Source organism: Cryptomeria japonica, chromosome 9 (assembly GCF_030272615.1).
Source record: "Cryptomeria japonica chromosome 9, Sugi_1.0, whole genome shotgun sequence".
Classification (NCBI taxonomy): Eukaryota; Viridiplantae; Streptophyta; class Pinopsida; order Cupressales; family Cupressaceae; genus Cryptomeria; species Cryptomeria japonica.
The window spans coordinates 769434-795529 of NC_081413.1; the positions used below are offsets into that span (position 1 = coordinate 769434).

The following is a 26096-nucleotide window of genomic DNA, read 5'->3' on the forward strand; positions in this document are numbered from 1 at the left end:
AAGAAAACAAACACTATCATATGTGTAGCATCACGTAGCATGCTAGTTACCAAACCTCCATGCATTGTGATTTCTGTAATACCCTAAAAATGGTCATCTAAACCATAGCCCCCCCAATCTCGATAACATCACCAAGGTCCTAACCAAAGCCAATTAAAAGCAACCTTGAACACACAATTAATTTCTTAAATCATCAAATATCACATGGCAAATTAATCACTCTGAATTAATTAAATAAATATATTTAATTGATTGATCATTCCAAGTAAATCATTTTTAAACAATTGTCCTATTTATTTATTAAATATCCTAGTATATTTAATTAAATAAATCAATTTGTCATTAAATCATCAAAAAATGAATTAATTGGAAAAGAGTTGAAAATTTGAGAAAAGAAATCAAATGAAGATAATATTGAAAATCAAATTAAAAATTGAAAATATTTTAGAAAAGCAATTAAAACAATTAAATCTCAAAATTGAATGAAATAGAGAATGAATCAGCTTTTTCTGTCTTTATCGTAATTTTAGTTCAATTTCCTTTAAAACTGAGAAAAGTAGTCAATCACATCAATTCACCTAGATTGTGCTTTCTCTTGGAAAATATTGACCACCCATCATCATTTGATCTTGACCATTGGTTTCTTTATGAATTTTCTATAAATTCAAGCTCTCATCTCCTAATCAAGGATCTTGGAGAATATATAGTTATCATGCTATTTTTGCTCTAGATTCACTAAGATTTCATATTGAGAATAACTGCATATTAGTTATTGCATCTTTGTTAAATCATTTAGCTTAAGGGGGTTGAGCTTAGTTGGTTAAAGCAATGAGTTCTCAATGTGGAGACCCAAGTTCAACTCCCAAGAGGGACATCTTTGTGGAATTCTAAGTTGTGACTCTTGGTCTTCCATTGGTTGTATTTGTCACATTGTTTAAACTGGATTTCTAAGTTGTGACCCTTGGTCTTCCAATTGTTGTTTCTAGTTTGGTCCTCGAAAGGAGCTAGTATTTGTAATAAGTTTGTAATTGTTCTATGATACTTAATACAAAAAAATCATTTAGCTTAATATTTATTCATAACTTAATCATGTTAACCTAATATTCATTAATCTTCCATATCTTGCATTTATCTAGCTTAATCTTGCATCCATTTAGCTCAATTTCATACTCATGTAGATTAAATTCTTCGTTTAGTTGTTTTCTAGTCACTGGTATTGCATATAAAAATCTGAGAGCAAGACTAAACTCGCATCTACTAGAAGGAAATAGGTCGCTTTGTGATGGTTTATTGTTCATTATTGATTGATTTACTAACCATGCATCTAATGACTTAATTGAAGTGTTGTGCATTCTAGATAAAGATTCGATCCACTTTTCACACACACAATTTCCATCATTAACAGGTTATCAATATGAGTTCTGAAACTGTTGTGAATCTGCATTTGTGGAGTGAATGATACGATGAAAATAAATAGAGCAGTTATGAAACTGGCACCACTTATTACTTGGGCAATGCTTCCTTTTGTAATCTTCAGCATGTGCAACAATTTTCATAAGTTTAGAATCTTGTAGGCTACTGAAAAGTTGTTTCAGATCTAAAATATCAAGATCCCATAAGTAATGATCACCAAACTCGTCAATATCTTCTTTCATTTTCTCCTTGGTTAAGTCTGAAAGCTTAAGGAAGTATTTTACTTGTAACCACAAGAGAGATTTTTGTTTATAATAGTCAATGACCCAAGAATAATGAATGACATCCCCATGCTTCGTTGCAGCTTGATATTTGATTCCTTTCTTATCAGCTACAATTGAGTAACTGAATTATTAAGGTTCAATGACAATGAACCCCCATGTTCCTCCACTATTTTGTGAAAATTCTCTAATGAATATTCAGGAGGAAAATTTGCCAAATAGAACAACAAATTCTTAAAGATCAATGTCTCCCTTTTAACATCAGATACATCAGTCATTGGCATATGGGATGGTACAATAGTAAGCATCCTCTTGTCTTCCTTTGAAGTGCCTTTGATATGTTTTGGCTTCCGTTGACCCAAAACTGTATAGTGATCAACTTTCTTCATGGTCCCACTACTTGAATGTTATAACAATCCTATATGACTGCAGTTAACCATTTCCTCCTTGGTTGCACTGTGTCTCTCTGGATTCCTTCAAAATGAAGGATTTTATGATGCCTTAGCTAGGTTCAATGATTGGATTAGAGATCATTGCTCTGTAAAAGACCTCAGTGCTTCATAGTACAGACTTGTTAGTCTATGCATCTTTTCTTTTAATGTTTGACGTTCATGGGAATCTTTAGCACTGGGTGTAAGAAACCAGTCCATGGATATCAACCAGTTGTTTGGTGCTACACTTATTGCATTGCATTGTCTTTTGTTGAGCAATATTTTATAATCACTGTATCTCTGCTAAGGCACCTGCACTTATCTGTAATAGCATGCTGGGCTCAACCCTTGTGGGAGCCACATTTTAACCCACATCCTGAAATATAATGAACATAAGTACACCTGCATTTGCACATAAAAACACATTAGATAAAAATGGGCATATGATAAGTGTGTTTAATAATTCTTACTTTTCTGGACATTCGTGATAGGATAGCTGTTATGATGAATGTGAAGATCAGATGGTATGTTTATAGATGTATGTATAATTAGTGTTTGATGACCCAACATTTCTCTAACAACAATCTCTCTTTCAAGCGCAAGCATGTGGAACAACAAGGGAGAAATAACTCGATGCAAGGAAAGGAAGACAACTAAAGATGATGCAGGGGAGCTCAAGCTGGACTCGCCATTCAAGCAATGACGAGTCACCCTTCACTGCTTATGCATTTTATTTTCATAGCACCTATAAATGTATCATGTTTTCTTCATGTGCATTATAATGGTTAGTTTCACGTCTTGTGTGAGACATTGTTCATTTACATTGTCAATAAAGATTACTTTTTCTTCTCAAAATCATTACACTCTCTCTTGTTTCATATGCATATGTATGAATGCAATCTACAATCTAATAGTGTAATTCCTTTTTATTTTTCTTTGTGCACTTGGAATGCAATATAGCATAAGTAATATGTATCTTTGTTTCATTTTGTAAAACAAACATAACTTAACCTATTTTTAAGCTAGAAGCAAAAAATAGGTAAAATGCAATTGATGTGAAATGATGTTTGATGATGATCACTGATGTTTTCTAATGTTTGGTTTGTCATCTAAGGGATTTGGTTTACCGGAGACGGGGTTTATTGACAGAGAACTAAAGTCTATGAAATAGGACTTTAACCAATAAAACTGAAATGTTTTGCTTGAATTGGGCGATTGGTAATGTTTGGTGATTTGAGGTTTGAATGGTGAACTTGTATCATGGAAAGGAGCATTTAACCGGAACCGCATCTTGTGATGATTACCGGAAGACGTCTTTCAAATTTTTTATGAAGTTTTGTTAAGGTTTAAGGACCCATGAAGATATCATCAAACCGGTAATGATTTATGTTATGGCGGTGATTGACAACAAGTCTGCATGAAGGAGGTAACGCGACACAACCCGCGTGAAAATATTTGAATGTTGTTTTGATGTGAATTAAGGAAGATTTTATTGGTAATCTGCAAAATGCTTAGTAGAGTGTTTTAAGGTTTGACTTTGGTACAGATCGGATTTTTGTGATGAGTTACGATCAACCAATGGTTGATATTGCACTATAATTTGATGAAATGATCTGTATGATTGATCTGAGATGATATCTTATGACTTGTTTTTTAATTTATGATGTAATTTAGGGTTTAGTGGTCGACCTAGTTGAGATGGCTATTTATGTTGACATAGTTGATGTTCATTGTGTCGGTGGTCTTAGAGAATGTGTTGAGCCATCCAAGTGAAGTGTGAGATCTGCCTAAGAGTTGCAGAGTGTTGAGCATAACTGGATCTGATTTAGCAAGCAGAGAAGTGCAAGTAACAAATCATTTTCTTACTATTGTTCCCCAACAGCTACAACAAATTAAATCCCTTAACCAGGTAGGTCCTAACAAGCCTTAAAAATTTAAGTCCCATAATAGGGAAGCTCTCAAAAGAGTGTCATATCCTCTCACAAGGTTGATTCTAACAGTTCATCAAGCTCTTAACCAGGCTGCTAGGCAAATGCCTTAACCAAGTGACTCCTAACAGGGTTTGCACCTAACTGGGCATATTGTAAGTTCCTAACAAGGTGTACTTTAAAAGAGTACAAATACTTGTGGGTATCAACTCCCACCGTGGTTTTTCCCATTTGGATTTTCATGTCAAAAGCTTATGGTGTTCATGTGTGGAATGTTTTTCATGTGATGTTCTTGTTTATGTTTCATTTCATGCATTATTTTTGAGACACTGGTTATGTTGTTTTATCAAAAGTTTATCAAAGGTTACCGGTACTGATAAGAAGTTGTTAGAGAAAGTATATGATCAATTGATATGATTGCTTGAGTGGTGAAAATATTGATAGTTGTCATAAATAATTTGATAAATGTGTTAAGCAAATCTGATCAAGAGGTTGTCAGATCTGATATAAGTTTGGTTTTGATTTAAAGTTTCAATTTGTCTTAATACTGATTCACCCCCCACTCTTGGTATTAACCGAATCCTCATAGGATTAACAACAATTTCATTAACTCCTTCCATAAAAGTAGTAATTATTTCATCTTCTTCAATTTTCAAGTTCTCATACCTCACTCGGTAACCATCAAGTTTATCAATTTTAACAGTAGGGTCACCTTCATTCAGAATCTCCAACTTCTCCCATATGGCTTTAGCGGATGATTTGTCTGATGGTCCCATAACTTGCTGATAAGAAAGGACACTCAAAAGGGCTTCTCTAGCTCTACAATCATTTTCAATGTTCTTATCCAAGTCTGTCGGAGGTGGATTCCCAGAGTTCAGATCATAAGGAGTATATCCTTTATCACTAATCTCCCAAATCTCTTTCCCAATACATCTCAAATGAGTCTCAATCTGAATCTTCCACTCTATAATTTTTTGAATCAAGCTTAGGAGTTTCTCTTTAGAAAACAACTGTAGATGAACTATTAGATGCGATAGGATCTTCCTCAAGGAGTTAAGTTTCTATAGAGAGGACCATGCTCTGATACCAATTGTTAGGATAACCGGTGGACAACTAAGAAGGGGAGGGTGAATTAGTTGTCAATAGATTTTGAAACTTTAAGCACACAAAAACTTCTACCAAAATGCATAAACCATATACTAGAATAGTAAATATAACAATTAAGCGCAAACATAAATCATAGAGCAATTACCATCCATCCATAACACACCATCGAGAATTGTACGTGGAAAACTTGGTAAAGGGAAAAACCACGGTGGGAAGCCTACCCATAGTCAGACAATACTTCTGCAGTAAGTATGTGAATACAATAAGAGGGGCCTACACATGCAAGAAGGCACACTTCCTAGAGTGCACTTCTCATCACAAAGGAGCCTCGCTGACTACAAAATAAATCTAGACTACAATCCGGAAGGATGAATGAACTGCAAGAATAGAATCTCCTATGCTTGAGTATAGTTCCAATTAATCTCAATACCGAAGGCTTGAAACCTCTTACACAAACCCAATTCGATCACCTATGATCAACCAAAACCTCTGCATATGACTACAACTTTATTCACACCTAGATAATCCCATCCTATGATCTACAAAGAGATTTTACATCATATATATACCAACCCGAGACCTAAATAATTAGGTCGACCACCAAAAAGATAATACAATAAATTTGTTACATAATCCCACAAACCAATGATAAACCAAGCTGGCCTAAGATTGAAACAACATAAATCAATCGATAAATCCTACCAATAATAGATCGAAAGCATCCACTAACATGTTACATAAACTGGTCCATAACCTAGCAAAATAGAACCAGACCTAAAATAGGTCGCCATAAGCCAAATGCAACACCACTGATCAACTGGAACATGGACACGACAAACATTAGCATCCCGATAACCTTCTCGAAGCCACACCAACACCACTTATCGGATTCATCAAAAGATCTTGAACAACACATTGACGGTAAAACCCTTACCAGTAACCAAAAGGCTTACTAGAACAGAAGATAGCATCTAAATTATCAAGTCCCAAACCAACTGGATGAGATACACATCAGGAACACATGAATAACCAATCCAAACCAATTCCACAAACCTGAGCATACTGGAAATGATCTACAGATCAACATCAAAGTCCAACCACTCTACCAGAAGCTAGTAGAGAACCAAAACAACTGGTATTGACATCAATGCAACACATAATCAATTCCTCCAAAATGCCAACAACTATAAATTAAAAAAAAAAGATTGTGTTTTCTAAGTTCTTTTGCCTTGTAATTATTGCCAACTTAAATGATTGAAAAGTGAATAAAATAACTATTTACAAAACATCATTTATGAAATGAATTAAATATGCACAGATCAAAATCTCACAAAAACTAGAAATATCTAATAAATTTTTTAAAAAAATCCTTTTTTAATTTTTTTTATTAATCTAATGAGTATTCTTAACAAGAAAAAAGAAAATACATGTAAGGTTGTTGATTTTATCTTATTTTATCTTATAGTATAGTTTGTGAGAACTATAAAGATAAAAATAATAAATTACTATATGAGTGTTTTGGACTTAAATGAAACACATTCTATATATGTGCCCATTCTTATAGATGGCACAAAGATGTATAGAAATGCATATTAAGAAATATATTGTGCAAAATACTCACTCTTTGGTTTTCCTTTATGACATGGAAAGTTTCGTTGGAGGCAAGCCAATGATCTAAAAGAAAGAAAAATAAGAAATTTTCTTTAGATGATTTCAATCAATAAAAAAAAGCATTATTTTCTCTAGTAAATCATGGTAAAATAAATTGTAGAGTTGAAAAATCTCACAATGGGGTTAAATATAGAATAAACATAAAATAATTAGATGCCTCAACAATATACCTTTGATTTGTTCCATTGCTCTCCAAGAAATTCCCAATCAAGTTTCTATAAGTTGAATAACAATAGGATATATTAATTAGAACTATACATTTTTTTTGTGTATAAGAATCAAGAGATTATTTCTAGAATAAAAAACACAAATAAATTGTGTTTCTTTGAAGCTAGAAGAGAAACTAAAGAAGTAGAGATGCAAGCTAAGAGAAAAAGAGAAGTTGACAACCTTTCTATCTCTAGTTCCTTCCAACAATCACATATAAATTCAAGATGAATATAATTCTTTAAAAAAAAAATTCATTCCTATAAGTGAAGATAAGTTATTACATGGTTAGATTACGACCATTAATCCATGTTGGAATTGACCCTGAAAAGTTGTTGTATGACAAATCTCTGGAGAAAAATGGAATCATGAGTTAATCAATTGAAAGAAGCAAATATTGGCCACACTTTTTGATGACCAAATTACATATATGAGTTAGGTTTAAATGCATGTTTCATATTTCCATAAGGAGCATAATGCATCCCTAACATACATATAATCTTAATGTGTTTTATAAACTCAACACTACACCATCAATAAAAAATACAAAATAGCGAATGCAGATATACTTCAAAATATAATAATAACATCAACTTTTTTATTCCATTAGATTATACAGTAACTTTTACCCCAACATACATCATGCTATTTGTGTAACAAGACTACCCAATGATTATTAATTCCACACAACCATTAACAACTAAATATACTGACCAAATTCATTATCAAAAGTACCTAATAGTAATAATACAATAATTAGCCACACAACAACATCAACTATTGCAACATATAATTAATACCAAAGTTGCTAGGAGATCAGGGACCAATACATGTTTCCCATATTGGAAACATGTGCTAAGATGCCCTATCAAAATTTCATTAATATCTCATTTACAAGGAAACAAAACCTATGTTTTGACTTTCCATATGAAAAGAAAAAAAAGAACTAGAAAAAATTGAAAACTATATGAGGTCTTTTTGCAAGGTTTACACAATCTAATCCAGAAGCATTTGCATTAATTCATTATGGATTGTGGATACTTGATATCATTAAAGGTTTTGAGAAGTTGTGACATGGTGCAAGGTAATTTTGTAGAGTTGTAAGCAAATGTGACATGATTTGAGGTTTTTTATATAGTTCTAATAAGACATGATTCCTTTACAAATTCTAAACCTAAGTAAATTTATTTCTAACAAATAAAATGGTACAACATAAAAATTATTGAATCTATAGTGATGAAAAAATTTCATCTTAAAATGATGCAAATTATTTTCAAATCATTATTACTTCAAAATAATTAGCAACTTCTTGAATCTATTTCCAAACAAATTATGATAGTTAACGCAATACATACATAACTCTATAATTCTAAAACATTGCACACCACATAGGTTTTACATTACTAAAATCAATTGAGAAATCAAAATATCATTTTTCTTAAGCTAATCCTAAAACATAATATCTCCACTGTCACTTCTAGAAAGTTAATAGCCTTTGCACATGGCCAAATAGTGGGTACCCATAATTAATCTTTTGATAGTTATGATACTTAATATAAGTACAGATCCAATAGCCAACAAGATGAGGGCCGGGGGGGGGGTGAATCATACAAACTTAATCTTCCATTAAAACATCAGATTCAACCTCGGTAACATATATATCAGTAATATAACCAAAATTGTTAAACATGCAAACTCAAAAGCATATAAACATCATAAACCTCATAACACTAGATTTAACGTGGAAACCCAAATAGGGAAAAACCACTCTGGGATTTCGGACCCACGAAGAAATATACTCTTCTAGAGTATGCTCGGTTAAAAGCAAATCCTGTTAAAGATTACAAACACATTGCTAGATGTGACCCGGTTAAGGGATTTCCCTCAGATCTGTTAGGACCTTCACCTTGTTAGAAGTGACCTTGTTAAAGGATTTCAAACACTCAATCAAAATGTCACCTTGCTAGAGGGTTTTACAAATAAGACTGTTAAGTCCACTTGGTTAAGAGATTTTCTATCACTTTCACAAAATAACAGTAATAAAAATCTATCTGCAACTTCACATCTAAAATGCTAAAGCAAATTCCTATTTGTTCAATACAATCTAGACATAGAACTAATCTTGTCTATCTGCTGGACTTCTATACTCTATTGTGGCACCTTCTTTTCAATCATCAGTGTTCTAGCACAATCCACAATAGATCTGTTTCTTCTCTCAGCTATTCCATTTTGCTGTGGAGTTCTCGATGCAGAGACTTGTCTTTTAATACCATGATCATTGCAAAATAAGTTGAACTCATCAGATGTGAACTCTCCTCCTCTATCTGATCTAAGACATTTCAGTTGTCTTCCTATTTCATTTTCAACTCTTGCCTTGTACCATTTAAACATTTGAAAAGCTTCTGATTTTTTTTTTTAAAAACATTACTGACATCATCCTTGAATAGTCATCCACAAATAATATGAAATATTTATCACCATAATAACTTTGAACTTTCATAGGACCACAAAGATCAATGTGCACTAGATCTAAAATTCCCTTAGAAGTGTAAGACTTACTTGTAAAGCTTGATCTTGTCATCTTACCCATCTAGCATCCTCGGCACATAGCATTCTCAGGTTTTTCAAGACTTGGTAGACCTCTTACTCGGTGCTTCTTGCTTATTTTGATCAGTTTATCAAAATTTACATGACAAAACTTTTTATGACATAACCAGGTATCATCTATCTTTGCATACAAACACTTGTTACGAGTTGAGTCAAGGTGAAATGTGTTACCTTTTGTTTGTGTCCCGGTAGCAGCTAACTTTCCATTCTTGTCATGAACTTTGACAATTCCTTTCTGAAATTCTATTCGGTAACCTATGTTGTTTAGTTGTGCTACACTCAACAAATTGTATTTCAAACCTTCAACCCAATAAACATCATTGCATCTTGCATTATCAAGAAGTGTTATAGATCCTTTACCTTTCACCGGACATGGTGCATCATTACCAAATCTAACATAGCCTCCATCATAATCTTCTAATATAACAAACTTGTGTTTATCTCCTATCATATGATGTGAGCATCCACTATCTATGATCCAAGAATCATTAGTGTTTATGTGAGATATTAAGGCTTTTTCTTCATACCTTTCTTCATCTAATCCATCTTTGATAGCCACATAAACTACTTCCTCTGTATCAGTTTCATCTGATTTATCATCATTGGATTCCTCATCAGCTATTAAGCATGTCTTTCTATCTCTTCTTCTGAAGTCTCGATGTCCTCTGTAATGATTATCTTTCTGTCTATCATCTCGGTAATCTCTCTTTTCAGTAAAATCTTTGTCAGGACAGTTAGAAGCCATATGTCCTATCTTATCACAATTGAAACATTTCAAAGGTAGTTTTCCTTTATACTTACCTTTGCCTCTCAGTAACCTTTTGGCTAATAGTGCTTCAAACTCTTCTTGCTTTCTGATTTCCTCATACAGTTTGTGTACTTCTTCCATGTTCTTATGAAACCTTTCATTTGCTCCACTGTTATCTCCTTCAGAGTACTTATACTTTCTTTTATTGTAATCATTAGATTCATCAAGATGAAAAGAACTAAATGCAGATTCAACTTTATTTACCGAAGATCCACTATTATCAAAATTACTTAACTCAAATGCATGTAGCTTACCAATAGTAGCATCTAAAGAAACTGGCATATTAGTTACAGACCTCAATTCATTGATTGCAAAGACTCGGATTGCATAAGCTAGTAGAAGGGTTCTTAACAACTTACTTGTTATATCCTTTTCTTCAATAGTTCCACCTGCTCCTTTGATTTGATTGACAATCTCCTTTAGTCTTGTACTGTACTGAGTTATGTTCTCACCTTCATTCATCCTCATAGATTCAAGTTGTCCTCTTAGACTATCTACTTTTTCTCTTTGAACATGTTCATCTCCTCCATATATAGATATGAGCTTATCCCACATTGCCTTTGCATCATTGCAGCCTTCTAGATCATTAAACTCTAAATCGGTCAATGCAGATGTTATTTCAATCATTGCTTGAATATGTTCTTGCTTTTCCTTTATCTCTTCCATAGTCAATGGATAGGTGCTCGGTGTAACAAAATCATTCTCCAGATAGTATACAGCATATTCTCCAACTCCTGATAGATGCAACTTCATCCTTTTCTGCAATGTAGAGAAACTTGACTTGTTCAGCTTTGGTGCATCCCTCTTATACATCTTTGGATCTTTAACTCAAGTGCCTTTAAACATTTCTTCCGGAGTCCAAAGCTCTAATACCAATTGATAGTTCCGATACTTAACATAAGTACAGATCCAATAGCCAACAAGATGAGAGGGGGGGGTGAATCATACAAACTTAATCTTCCATTAAAACATCAGATTCAACCTCAGTAACACATATATCAGTAATATAACCAAAACTGTTAAACATGCAAACTCAAAAGCATATAAACATCATAAACCTCATAACACCAGATTTAACGTGGAAACCCAAATTGGGAAAAACCACTCTGGGATTTCGGACCCACTAAGAAATATACTCTTCTAGAGTATGCTTGGTTAAAAGAAAATCCTGTTAAAGATTACAAACACATTGCTAGATGTGACCCAATTAAGGGATTTCCCTCAGATCTGTTAGGATCTTCACCTTGTTAAAGGATTTCAATCACTCAATCAGAATGTCACCTTGCTAGAGGGTTTTACAAATAAGACTGTTAAGTCCACTCAGTTAAGAGATTTTCTGTCACTTTCACAAAATAACAGTAATAAAAATCTATCTGCAACTTCACATCTAAAATGCTAAAGCAAATTCCTATTTGTTCAATACAATCTAGACATAGAACTAATCTTGTCTATCTGTTGGGCTTCTATACTCTGTTATTCAAACAAGTCTTCAAGCTTCTGTGCTCAGTAATCACTATGTAGCATCCCTGTGCATACACTTGCCCACATACATTGTTTATCAACAGTTTCCTATTTATAAACAATTAGGTAACCGCTTAATCTCCTTGATCACATTTCCCATGATCAATCATAGCCATCAGATCTTCAATCTTGTCTAGGTTCAATACATCTTTCAATCTGAAAACATTTTACCCTACCTTGGAACTTGCATAAATTTCTTGGAACTTGTGCTAGGGTATAGTGGTTCAATCTGTGTTGTAGATCTTTATGCCGACTTTCCATTGCCTTAGATTCATTAACAAACCTCAACCACGGCTCACCAATAATTTAATCAGTTCCAGCTCATCAACTTCCTTCATTAAATAACGCATTCAAACATTTAATGCATTCTGTTATAGCTCGGTTACAACTCGGTAGCAACTCAGTTATAACTCGATGAATACTAAACTTCACTCGGTAGACATTCTGCCTTCATTAATCGATAGCGATAACCTTAGGGTTTATCGACTAGGTTCCTTAGGGTTTACCGACTAGGTTCTTTGCTAGGTAACATAGTATAGTATTAACCTTTACAATTTACAACATATGTATGATGTTAAAACAATCTAAACATCATGATCTCATCATTGTCTGACTCCGTAATAGTTGCCCATTGAATACCTTATTCATCCCCTTATTCATCATATTCTTTCTTGTGTCTTTTACCGACATCTTTATATTCTTCATATCATACTTCTCAAGATATGGCAACATCATACTGAATTAGAAAATCAATTTCTTGACATCAATGACAAAATAATAATATCAAGACAGTAAACATCTTTAATCAGTTATATCCATAATCATCAACAAACATCTCAATATCCTTATGAAATGCCAACAATCTTTCATCGTCTGTTATAATGCAATATTGCCAACATCTTCATATTATGCATAATTCAAATAATAACTTACTACTCCCTATGTTGCACTTAAGGGGGGTGTTGGTGTGAATAAGGTCTTGTAGCTAACTACTTTCTTAGTAGGAACCTATTTACAAGATTAAGTTAGCTTAGGTCCTATTATATGTTTCTAGAAGGTGTTAGTTGTCATAAGATATTATCTTATTTTTTGACATTTAATTCTGGTGTCCTAGGTCATTTAATAATTATTATGTTAGTTGTCTCACAATATAGGATTAAGACATATGTCACAATCCTATATAATCCCCTCTACCTTGCACTTATAATAAAGGCATCATATATTCAATAATCATTCAAGCATCCATAATCCAAAAATTTATTCTTGTCATTTTCTATTTTACAAAAGGTTATTTTGGTTTTGTAGGCAATCATGTGGGGTGTAGGGGTTTCACAATCAACTCCTATAAAAACCTCCATCTCAAGAACCAAATAAATAAGAGAAGCGATACTTGAAACCATCAAATGTACATTAGAAAACAATGAGCTAAACTATCCAAAATGTGGTTCTTCAATCCCTACTTAGAAATCTATCACCCGAATCCCAAGGTGAGTTTATAAGTTATAATAACATATATCTTCAACCTACCATAAGCTCATCATAATTCACCATCTTGAGTGCTTTATTTTGATTCTATTATTTCCATAAAAATATGTCTTATGTCATATAATAACACACATCAAAAGTTGGTCAATAAGTATAATACCTTCTTATATATCTTTTTTGTGGCATAGATATTTTAGCATTTCCAATGTGGGGGGAATAGATTCCAAAGGCCATATCTTTTGATATTGAAGGATGGTTAGCACCTTTTACTAAAATTGTACAAATCAAATAAGTATATACATTAGGTAATTTTGGAAGTGATACCAAACAATCTAGACTTATTTGGGGGGCATAAAATAGCCTGTATAGTCTACAACTTAGGTTGTTATGTTCTATAAGATTCTTGAAATTACATTTTTTAGATTCTAAATATTAATAAGTTTGAGATACCATTCATAATATTCTCTCACTTGCCAAATATCTTGCAAGAGAAAAGGGAGTACCAATACTATCAAATTATTACTAAAGGCCAACAAGCCCATAGACTCATAGCACCATCTGGATATTTTTGTACCTAATCACTTTGTCAATGCATCTACAATATTCTAGAAAGGTTTTTTAGAAACTTAAAATTGGTCACACCTACCATCATCACCACGTTACAAGTCAATTAAATAATTTTTTATATTAATCAAACTATAAGATAATTTTGATTTAATCCATTATCAAATAAATTAGTGAAATCCATTTATTATCCAATATTTAAATATTATCAAATAATATAAAGGAGTACTTATGAATTATATTATATGATGTAAATGCATAGATGTAATTAATGATGAACCATATGTACGAATCAAAACTCGTGGGTTTCATAAACACACTAAAAAATAACAAATAATCACAAGTATCCTAAATATACTAATAAATAACCACAAACCAACAACAAATATTTATGCAAGAATGATGGAATAATAAAAAATTCCCCACTTTATTACCTCATTTCCTTGAAAGTACTAATAATAGAATCTTGAAATATTTCCAACTTGACATGTTGAAGTCACTTGGTGTAGATGTCAACACATTATTGAGTAGAGAAAAATTGGAGTTTCTTGAATGAAGAGGAAGTCAACTTCAAGGTGCTTAATTCATTCATAAAACACTAGATCAGGCAAAATTGTGAGAATAATCTAATTATGCAATGGAGGATTGTGGATTACTTCTGATGTATTCCAAACCCTTCTAGCATGTGATTTATCCAAATTAATTCAAAAACTACTACACTTGCCACAAAAAATTCTATTTTAGATAAGGAATGAGCAATTGTGGCTTTTTTCTTACTTTTCGAAGATACTACACTTGATACTAAGAAAAAATATCCTAATGTAGATTTCCTATCATCAATAGATCTTAAATAGTCTACTACTATGTCCCTTGTTTAGAAGGATATATTTTTAATAATACAAACCATGATTTATTGTACCATGGATACACATTAGTACTTAATTTTTTACATTCTAGTAGAAAATATTTGTTTATTGCATGAATCATGAAAGATAACTGACTATGAAATTAGTATCTAGTCTAGTTTAGACCAAGCAAATAAACCTCCAATCAACTTTTTATAGAGAGACACATTTAAATAAGGAGATGGATAAAAAAAGATAAATAAATACAATCCTAATTTGGTAGGTGTATATATTGTTCTATAATCCACCATACTAAGATTTTTAAGTAAGGTCATGACATATTTTTTGCTAGATACAATGATATGGTGATTTGATTATTGTCTTCTAAGCCAAGAAAATAGTATAATAGCTTGAGACTTTTTGTATCAAATTACTCCTTCACATCATTCTTGGTTGGATCATTCATCTTTTATGATTTACCTATGATGATTAACTTACCAACATATACAATGAGAATCAAAATATCCCCTCTTTGTTCCTTGAGTAAACATTTGGAATATTTAGTATATAAGGATCTAGGAGCTTTAGTGAGGCTATAGAGAGACTTAGCAACTTTGTACAACTTTTCTTGATGCAGTAACATCTAGGGTGTAAGAGCAATCTTGCATCACCCAAAAATATTGTTTAGTTTTCCAATAAGCATTAATAATGGCAAGGTTACTATTTTTAGTAAGTTGTCATTATTGTCTTAAATCTTACATAGACCTCCTAAATGGTAAAATAGAGCCAATGATGAAGAAATTATCCCAATATCTTGCGGCATTTGAGAGATATTCAAATTTTATAGGAAATTTCTCGAAAAATAACCACAAATGAATTTTTGAGGGCCTTAGAGGATCCAAATGGGCTCAAAAGTTGACCAACACGTGTGTTAGTACATACCACCACTATTGATTGTTCCAATGGTTTATAATTATTTAAAATCTAATAATCGGTTTGAAAGTTATGTCCCTTAGAAATTTACAAGTCGAAAATTTAATAAAATATTTTCTAGAAGCCAAAAGTTGGTCAGTTAGGGTTTTGACACGTAAAAATAGGAAATTCCACTTTCTAGAACATTCTACAATGGTTATACATTCCATATAAAGAAGGTGAATGGGGGTGGTACAAAACAATTCTAGTAGTGCATATTGTGGTTTTGACTTGCAAATTATTGCAATGAGAATGTCCATATGGCCATAACATGTTATTTTCTAAATGTTGTAAGTTCATTTCATTGAGATGATAGAAAGCAATTGTTTTCTCTCACACATTTTTATATTTATTTCTCTATTGTTGTTGTTGTTGTATGGTTTTGTTTGTAAGGGGAGTACCTTTTCTTCTTTACTAGGTACAATATATTTTTCTAGTTGGGTCATCATGTAAACCTCCTTAAGGTGTCCATTGAGAAAGGATATTTAAATCCATTTGATACACCTTCCATCCAAAATGTACAACTAGAAAACAATTATTCCAATATTTTTGATATTTTCATGGGAGGAGATTTTTCCTCATTATCGATCACTTCTTTCTAGGTATAAACCTTAGCCACAAGTCTACCCTTATACTTATCTATGTTATAAAATTTTAAATAGATGAATAAACAATATATTTCTATGAGAGGGATATGCTATAAAATTGTAAAGGAAATAAAGAAATTATAGACTTGTGATTCCAAGAGGTGCAAATGTCACGATGACAATATTGCATTAAGAGCTCAAAGAGATGTTGCAAAAGAATAAGAGCATGAATGACAACCTATGCAAGAGTATCCCAATGTATGAAAATTAATATCAAATACAAGATATAATTAGTGATTCTATATAGAACTAAGGAAAGGATGGAGGTGGAAAATCTAACTAATAGTGTGTGGCCACCAAGTAGTCTAAAAATAACAAATGCTCCAACTTTTAAGGAAGGGGACACCTCAACATCATATCCTAGTGAACATAAATTTATGAACCTAAGAAATATTAATAAAAGTGTAGGAAAAACCTATGACTAAGAAAAACTAAATATCCCATTAGGAAAATAAAAACCTACACTAACACCCCCCTTAAGCATGGCTTAGTTGGGTGAAAAAATGATAATGAGTTCTAGAAAATGAAGGGCCATGTTAGGCACCCATTTACATAGAATACCCCCAAAAGAAGTCCTCTCCCACAAAAACAATGCTTAGAGATAGTTGTAGATTCTCACAAATTGATGTAGAGGATGGTCCATGATTGTTGAACAATGTTCCTACCCTTAGGAAGAAACAATACCAAGGGTGTATGCATGAGATCTCCCAATTCTAGAAAATAATATTTAGGAAGAAAACTCAAAACATATGATGTATTTAAACTCTTCTCAATGGTTTCCATGTTGATGTTGAAAGCTATCACAATCAAATAGAGAATTCTAGGCCACACTATTGATGATAACAATACAAAATATCCTATATATTGATATAGAACACAATCCAAATACTCATGTATCTATTTTGAAGGGAAAAGGATATTCTCCAAATGTTGTTCCAAAGTATCCACACTCATGTCAAACTATGAGGAATGATCATGTATAGAATGAAGAAGAGGGTCAGAGTGTCATTCCACAACAATTGAAAAAGAATCACTATGATCAAAGAGAGGATGAGGGTGTGTGCAAGAAGTTGATTCCACTTTTTGGTCAAAAAGTGGAAGTGTCCTAAAAATTTGAAGCACTTGAATCCTGAAAAAAGTCAGCAATACAAAATGTAGCACTCAGAGTCTAGTTTTCAAATATGTAATTAATTTTAATACCTAGATAATAGAACTTGACTTTTAAAAGGGATTTCTAAAAGCCAATATTTAAAAATGCTTGTTTCAGGACCGAACCATGCAAATAATTTTTGATACAAATAATTTTTTTTTTTTCAAACTCTTTTGGGAAAAGATTTGTAACGCATTAAAGATTGAAGAGGATTTTTAAAAAAAAAATATATATTGTTTTATTAATTTTCTATTGGTCGTATTTGTTGTTTTAAAAAACCCTCATGTATGGCCACCATAATTTGACCTAAACTTATCATTTTTTGAAGATTTTTTAATATTGAAAATAATTCTCTGTAGATTGATGACATATAATTTGTTTTTCAAAAAAAAATTTTAAAAAAAGTTATTAGATAAATAAGAAAACTTAATATTTCAAGTTTATGGACCAAATCTAGTGCACTTTAATTAAAAAATAGAAAAAGTAATCAAATCTTTAAAAATATATATATTTGGAATCTACACAATGTAATATCTAATGGGTTTTACTTTTGTCTAATAATTTTGTAAAAATGGGCATCAAACATATGCCATAAATTAGTATTTTGATACAAATAGTCCAACCTTGTACTTGCATGTCTAAGGCTTAGGTTTGGGCATTCAAAGCCTTACCTAACCCAAATCCCAAGGCACATGGCAGGGTTGGTTTTCAAATTTTAAATAATAAGGCCCCATTCTATAATGGGTCCCTGTTATTTAAATGCAATGGTTGCCCATTATATAAAGTGCAAAAATGAGTTTGTAGGATTTTTTATTTGAAAAAAAATACTTTTACAAAAGGGGGCCCTGTTATTTAAAAATACATATTTTAAAAATGAGCTGCCGTTTTGTAAATAATGGGGCCCTGTTTTTTGAATTTTTGGCTAGGAAGCCCAAAGCATAACAATTCCCTGTTTTCTAAAAAATGGGTCCCCATTTTTTATGATGCTCTTCCCAACACACACACTTCCCTTAATTGGGTCTCAACTTCTTGCACCCACCCATGAATTAAATCAATAATGTCTCCCAAATCTACAACATGAGACTCCACAAACAAGTTTGAAACGCTTATTAAGTATTCATCCCACAATTCCATATTTGAAAGACTATGAATTTCCTACTACAAAGAATGATTGGAATCTTTCGATGAAGCAACTCTAAACATAGAATTAGAAAAAAGAGATGGAGGAGATGGATTACAAGACTCAAGAACTAGATAACTTGTGATAATTCCCAAGTTAAAGTAACCATAATTTTCCTCAAAATTAAAATCCACACTAGAAGTGTGATCATCATCCAAAGGATCAAAGCCATCATTAGGAACAAAGTTTGAAAATGTGTACAACTGAGATACATGATCAATCACCCTTTGAGCAATAATATCTCTCCTCTCCAAATATTTGATAAGAATGAAATCAATAGTGATTCCCTACTCCTCCAAGAGTAATCTAATAGATGTCCAAAGAAAATTATTACACAAATGAGGTATGCACAAAAAATCATTGAAAGTGTCATCCTTGATAACAACACATCCCTTCCCAATCACATTCATATATGCATTGTTAACCACCAAAATAGGTGTCATAACACAAGGATCAAAAGAAGAGAACATGGACTATGAAGAATTTATATAATGGGAAGCTCCTGAGTTTAGAATCCATCTCCTTGATTGAGTTTAGAAGCCATCTCCTCGATTAAATACTTATAGATACAAACAGATTTTCCTTTATGTTTTTTAATGTAGAAGCATAACTAGTATGGACTCCTCCTTTTCAGTAGATTCTTGGTTTTAGGAGGATGGAAATTTTGATCTTCTCAAGAAGATGTGTGAGGTAGTCAATTTGTTTCTTCATACATTTATGTTTATCATGACCAAGATTCTTACAATAAGCACATTTAACCTACTACTCCTTATTTTTCTTTGATTTGAAGAAGGTTTAGTGTCCACTTTATAGTATATGAAAATCCTTTTAAATTATTCTCTCCTTGATTATTTTTTTTCTTAGGTTGCTTTCCATTATTTTTATAATCTTTGATGCCTTGATTCACAACCAAGGTGTGAGACTCAGAAGATTTTAGACTCTCCATTCAAACCAACTTGTCCTATTATTTTGTGAGTTCATTAGAAAACACATCAAGAGATGACATTGTGTAGCTAGATGCAAAGGAACATTTAGTAGCACAAAATGTAGAAAAAAAGATTGGGAAATTAGTACCAAGCTTAGAAAGAATGTTTAGGATCAATTGTTTATCATATTTCTTAATTGCACACCGTTTCAATTGTAATCTTATTGCCTTTAGTTTGGTGAAGAAGTTTTATATAGCATCAAAGATTGAAGGACTTAAATCGATGATCTCATTCTCTAATTGATGACCTCTTAAGTCATCTTGCTTACCAAATTTTTTTTCCAATGCCTTCCAATCTCCATTTGGTGTAGACATAGATTCAACATACACACATACACAAGGTTCCAAATGCTTCATCACACTTATTAAACCTTTTTGAATTTACTACATTATTTTTTGTTTTAGTTTATAGTCCCATTGTCGCCCCATGTAATCCATACTTTTTCAATTGGACTATCATTTTTCTTTTCCAATCAAAATAGTTGTAGGGTGTTAGAATTGGAATTATTTGCTGATCCAATTTTAAGCAAAATATAAGATTGTTTGTGAGTGCAGGAAGAGAGAAAATAAAGTGAAAAAGAGACACCTCCTTTCCTAGTCTCGAAAATTGCCCCCTCTAATATTACAATGTTGGCACTTTATGATTAGTGTGATTACAGGCTTTTACCAAATTGCAAAGCTCAATAGGTTCACAATAACCAAAATTACAACTTTTGATTAAAAATGGACTACAGACAAAATCTGAAAACAATAACCTTGTTGGCAATTGACACTCATGTTGTGGATAGAAATACATGGATAATGGATTAGGGTTGTCATTGATGGCAAATTTTCATGGAAATCCTATCTAGTAGTTATGGATTTTGGTAACCAACAAAGCATGTGGTCTGGTAATCCATAACCGGTATTTCAGGATAGCAGAGCGTTTTTGGTCTGAAATCTTTGCGGTGATTTCGGTGGTTAGATTTTTGCATGGGATGATAGGGCTGACATCTAGAAATCATTTTGACATCATTTGGTTGATTCACATATGTTTTAGAGATCCGGTCTAAGCCGACACTTGGTTACACATTACATTGCATAATATGAATGGTCGACTTGATGAATGTTTCATTTTGTGATTGCAGATATATATGACCAATGTAGAAGATATTTTTGAGGTGTTATATGAGCGAGAAGTGATCGAGAAACCTATTGTGTGCAGTTTCACATGCACACTCTTGATCCGGTAGTTGACTAAGAAGAAGAATAGGGCAGAGTTGCAGAGCAGTTACAGTAAGACTTTTGCACTTAACCAGAATTCATCCAAGCATTGTTTGATGCTATTTTGGAGTTAAATCATTGTAGTTATAATTGTAAATGATCTATAAGTTAGTGCAACTTCCATATTGTAATTAAGAAGTGAGCTCTAGGCAGTGTGCCTGAATGCAAGTGCATTCCCCTTATGTAATATTTATGTACTCCTAATCACAGTATATGAATATTATGGGTTCCAATCCCACCATGGTTTTTCCCTTTCCGGGTTTCCACATAAAAATCTTGGTGTTATGATTTTGTGGTTGATTATCTTGTGTTCCTGCATTTTACTTTCTTGCATTTGCTTCTGATGGTCTGAGAATAAGTTTGAAGATTTATTTTCAGTGTTCCTTGATTCCAACAAACCTTGTATATATGTAGTGCTCTTATATAAATTTTCAATGGCTATTCATTTGCAAAATGGAGCTTTGAGGCAAAAGTTATGGCTTGTTGAAGAAAAAAACAACAAACAAATTCAACCTACAATATTTGGTAAAAAAAATTGCCAAATTTATGATCAAGACCAATGTGGAAGGAAATTTTATCATCTCCAACTTTCCAATGATATCTTGTTTGCAAAAAATAGACTTTTGGATCAAAAGTTACAATTTTTGAAAAAATGGATGAATTTAGCCTACAATGATGACCATCTTAGCAAAGAAAATGGCAAAAAAATCAAATTTGTCAAAAATGGAAAATAATTATATGAGAATAGGAGATCTTTATCCTTTAGAATGCAATGCAAGCATCCATTTGGGCTAAAAATGCTCCAATAAAAATAAGTTCACTAGATTTGAGCTTCAAACTCGTGTTTAATACTATCTCATATGGTGGCTAAATTGAGTGAAACAAAGTCAAATGAAATTTTTTTGAGCCTCCCAAATGTAATTGGATAGTAAAAAATGCTACTACTTGATAGGTAGAATAGTTAAAATCTCTATATCTCACCAAAAACACAAATGCAAACATAGGATTGTGCAATCTATGTAAACACTTTTTGATTGTTAAGATTGTATGAAAATATAGTAAAAGAGAATGCAAGAGTTCACAAGACCATAAAAAAACTTGAATCTCTTAATCAAGAATACAAGTACTCAAAACTATCAAAACCAAAGCTCTGATACCATGCTAGAAATATAAAAGATAAATAACCAAGATATTTTTATACGAGACAAGCTATAAAACTATAAATGAGATAAAGAAATTACAGACTCATGATTCCAATAGATGTCCAAATTTCAAAATGACAAGAATGAATTAGGAGCTCAAAGAGATGTTGTAGAAGAATCAATGCATGAATCAAAGTACATGAATGCAAACTTATGTAAGAGAATTACAATGTATGAAAAATAATATCAAATACAAGCTAGATAGTGAGTTCATATAGAACTAAGTAAAGGATGAAAGTGGAAAATCCAAACAATAGGGTGTGGCAACCAATTAGTCTAAAAATAGTAGATGCTTCACCATTTAAAGATTGAGACAATACCTTTTAGGGAAGGTTACACCTCACCATCATATACTAGTTAAAATCACTTTATGAACCTAAGAAAGCTTAATAAAAGAGTAGGAAAATTCTAGGACTAAGGAAAAATAAATATCTTTCTAGGAAAATAAAAGCCTAGAATAAGAATCTATACTAGCAACTACCTTATACTTAATCTTGAATACTTCGATGTACACACCATAGTTGGACTACTCACAGGGTACTCGGCAAGTTGTAAAGAGTTTTCCAACCTATGATTTTTAATGACTTAAACTTGTGAAAAATACTTGCTGAGTTTGGCAATTTTTTGTCAAAAACTAGGTGAGTCTGAGACAAAAACTCGGTTGCTCCAGCATAACAACAAAAAACGTCAAAGATCCATTTCATTTCATATTTTTAGCTTGTGTTTTTGGTTGAGAAGGGGGAAGAGTGACTCCAAAAATCTTGCAAGGTGATTTTGGGCGATTCTTGTGAATTCCAAGTGGATTTGAAGGGGATTTGAGGTGGTTTTTCAAGAAAAATCAAATTCCTAGGTTGGTTTTTTAATTTTTTTCCTATGTTTTTTTAAAACATTTGTTTTTATTTTTTGTTGAATCTAGATTATTAGAAATCATACCTAAGTAGTCTAAAACATTTTAAAGTTATTTCAACAATATTTAACACTAGTTTTGACAAGTTTTGTTGATTTTTTCACTATTTTTTGAAGAATATCTAGTTTTCAAAAAAAAAAAAACCCTAATAGTTTTTTTTTCTTTTTAAACTTTGAATGATGTCTAAAGTTTTTTCAACTAATTTAGATAGCTTGCTAAATTGTTTATTTAAAATGTTAACAATTTTTCACTTTGTATGTGTAGGTTAACTAAGCATTAATTATGGCAAGTTCTGATTGACCACAAGAACCATGCCCATCTGGATATATAAGCACCCACCCTAAAGGTTCTAGAGATAGGGCTTGGAGGTATGCCTATGATGGACCAGAAAATGGGACAATTATTTGCATAAAGTGTGAAAAAATACTTCATGGAGGCATCAACTGCCTCAAATCCCACCTTGCAGGCATAGACAGGCATGATGCTAGACAATGCATAGGGACCACTCCTAAAATAAAAAGAGAAATGAATGTCCTACTTGCAGTTGGAGAAGATAAGAAATTTCAAAAGGAGAGGGAAAATCTAGCTACGAGATCAGTCATAGCTGAATCTCAAGGTGCTTCTATTGACATTGAAGAAGAAGAAGAAGCACTTGAGGGCATAGTTGGTTCTCAGTGTGGCCCACGTATCCACAAACCCACCACCACCTCGCCCATTGCTTCAAATTCCTCTAGTAGAGTACTTGGCACTAGTAGTGGCATTGTTGCATCACAATCATGGTCCATAGGTGATTACTTTGTGCCTAGGAACACACTTGGAGCACAAGCATCATTAGAGGCCACTGGATGGAATAGGGAGGCACATGAGAAAGCCAACATTGCATGTGCTTATTTTTGGTACTTCAACAACATTTCATTCAATGTAGAAAAGATTCCTTTTTGGTTGAATTTGGTGACCGCAATGACAGTTGCACGAAAGGGGTACAGGGCCCCTTCTCACAAGGATTTGAGTGGGAGGTTAGTAAATTACAAAATAGTCCACTTGATTTCATTTTCAATTATATTTTAGATTTCTTGTTTCTTAAATCAAAATTATGTACTAAGAAGTTAAGAACTAATTTCACTTTGTTCTTGTAGGTTGCTCACAAATGTAGTTGCTAGGGCAAAAGAAGTGGTGGAGGAACAAAACATTGAATGGGAAAAATATGGCTACACCATTCTTTCTGATGGGTGGAAAGATGGCAAGAACTGCACCATCATTAATTTTTTGGCCGCTTGCAAGGAAAATGTAGTGTTCTTGAAATCAATTGATGCCTCTAGCAAGGTGAAAAATGTAGAAACGTTGGCTAGAATGTTGGAACACCTTGTCATGGAGGTGGGAGTAGATAATGTGATGCAAATCATCATAGATAATGCAACAACATATGTGGTAGTAGGTAGAATCCTTTTGAATGATCACCTTTAGCAATATTTTCATTTGTTGTGGATTTTTTTTTCTTGGTTGCATCTTTCTTAAGAATAACTTCTTCTTTTGTAGGTAGAATCCTCTGAGAGAGGCACCCCTCTATTTTGGACACCTTGTGCAACATATGTCCTTGACCTTCATTTGGAGGACATAGGAAAACTTGAGTGGGTGACTCCAGTTGTGGAAGATGCAAGGAGGATCACCAAATATATTTACAATCACCCTTGGGTTCTAAATTTGATGAGAGAGCACACCGAAGGGAAAAATTTGGTGAGAGCTAGTGTCACAAGGTTTGCAAGGTTTTTATTGACGTTGCAAAGCCTTCTTGCTGCATTGACATCTTTGAAACAAATATTTGTGAGTGGAGCATGGCTAAACTCACCATATTCAAAGAAGCCTGAAGGAGAGGTTGTCGCATGCATAGTCTTCAACAACCAATTTGCACAAAGAGCTGTAGAGTTTGTGAAGGCAACTTCAAAAATTTAATTTTTAATTATTCTTGATTCAAGTCTCTCAATACTAATTTGTAACTTCATTAATTAATCTTTTTGTAATTTTTATTTTGAATTGTAGGTGTCAGAGCCATTGGTTAGAGTTCTCTGCTTGGTCGATGGGGATAAAACCCCAATGGGATATATTTATGAGGTCGTGGATAGGGCCAAGGAGTCTATCAAAAATTTCTAAAGGGGGATAGACTCAAATTTGATCCCATTTGGGAAATTATTGATAGGAGGTGGAACGGTTAGCTCCACCAACCCATTCATCCAGCAGGGTACTTCCTCAACCCTCGTTTTAGGTTTGGGGTTCTTACTCAGATCCTAATGGAGAGGTTATGGAGGGCCTTAGTACATACATTGAGGGGATGGTACTTGATGTTGAGGAGAGAGACCTCATTGTGAGTGAACTCCAAAATTATGAGGAAGCAAGGGGTGAGCTATTCTCTTCAGTGTTGGCTAGGAGAGGAAGAACCACTCAAACCCCAAGTATAACATTTGCCATTTGGATTTTGGGATCTAAAGTGATTGATAAATTAAGTTTTCTCTTTTCTCTTTGATTTATAACTTTTCAAATTTTTTTATTTTGAAAATGTTTGGTGGCAAAATTGGGGTGGAAACTCCCCACATCTCAAAATAATTTCCCTTAAGAGTCTTATGTCAGCCTTGTAGTTCATCCAATTGTGAGCGCAATTGGAGCTTGTTTGAAGCAATACATATGAAAAAGAGAAGCAAGTTAGCGCAGAAACGCCTCAATGACCTTGTCTTTGTGCAATATAATCTTTTATTGCTCTAAGGAAGGTAGAGGAAGGAGAAGGTGGTCCAATTGAATTGGATGATATAGATCCTTATAGTGATTGTACATCATAGGAAACCTCCATTGTTTTCTGAGGATGACATCACTGATTTTGAGAGGCAAGCTATGGAGGAGGAGGGGGGTGGATTTGGTTTCACACTGGATGAC

The 26096-nt window shown here is 32.9% G+C and overlaps 1 protein-coding gene across 2 annotated transcripts in view; it reads right to left on the reverse strand.

The window, feature by feature from the left end:
* Window positions 1-6731: 6731 nt before the first annotated feature.
* Window positions 6732-26096, reverse strand: part of LOC131059689 (probable LRR receptor-like serine/threonine-protein kinase At1g56140) — a 109995-nt gene continuing 90630 nt past the window's right edge. Inside the window, exons 13-15 of one of the 2 annotated variants that reach the window (XM_057992716.2) lie at window positions 7323-7388; window positions 7002-7046; window positions 6732-6834 (exon numbers count right to left, since the gene is read on the reverse strand). In XM_057992716.2, coding sequence (XP_057848699.2) covers window positions 6753-6834; window positions 7002-7046; window positions 7323-7388 — 193 coding nt within the window. In that variant the 3' untranslated portion in view covers window positions 6732-6752. The remainder of the gene's footprint in view (window positions 6835-7001; window positions 7047-7322; window positions 7389-26096) is intronic. The other variant, XM_057992713.2, reaches the window with a different exon arrangement.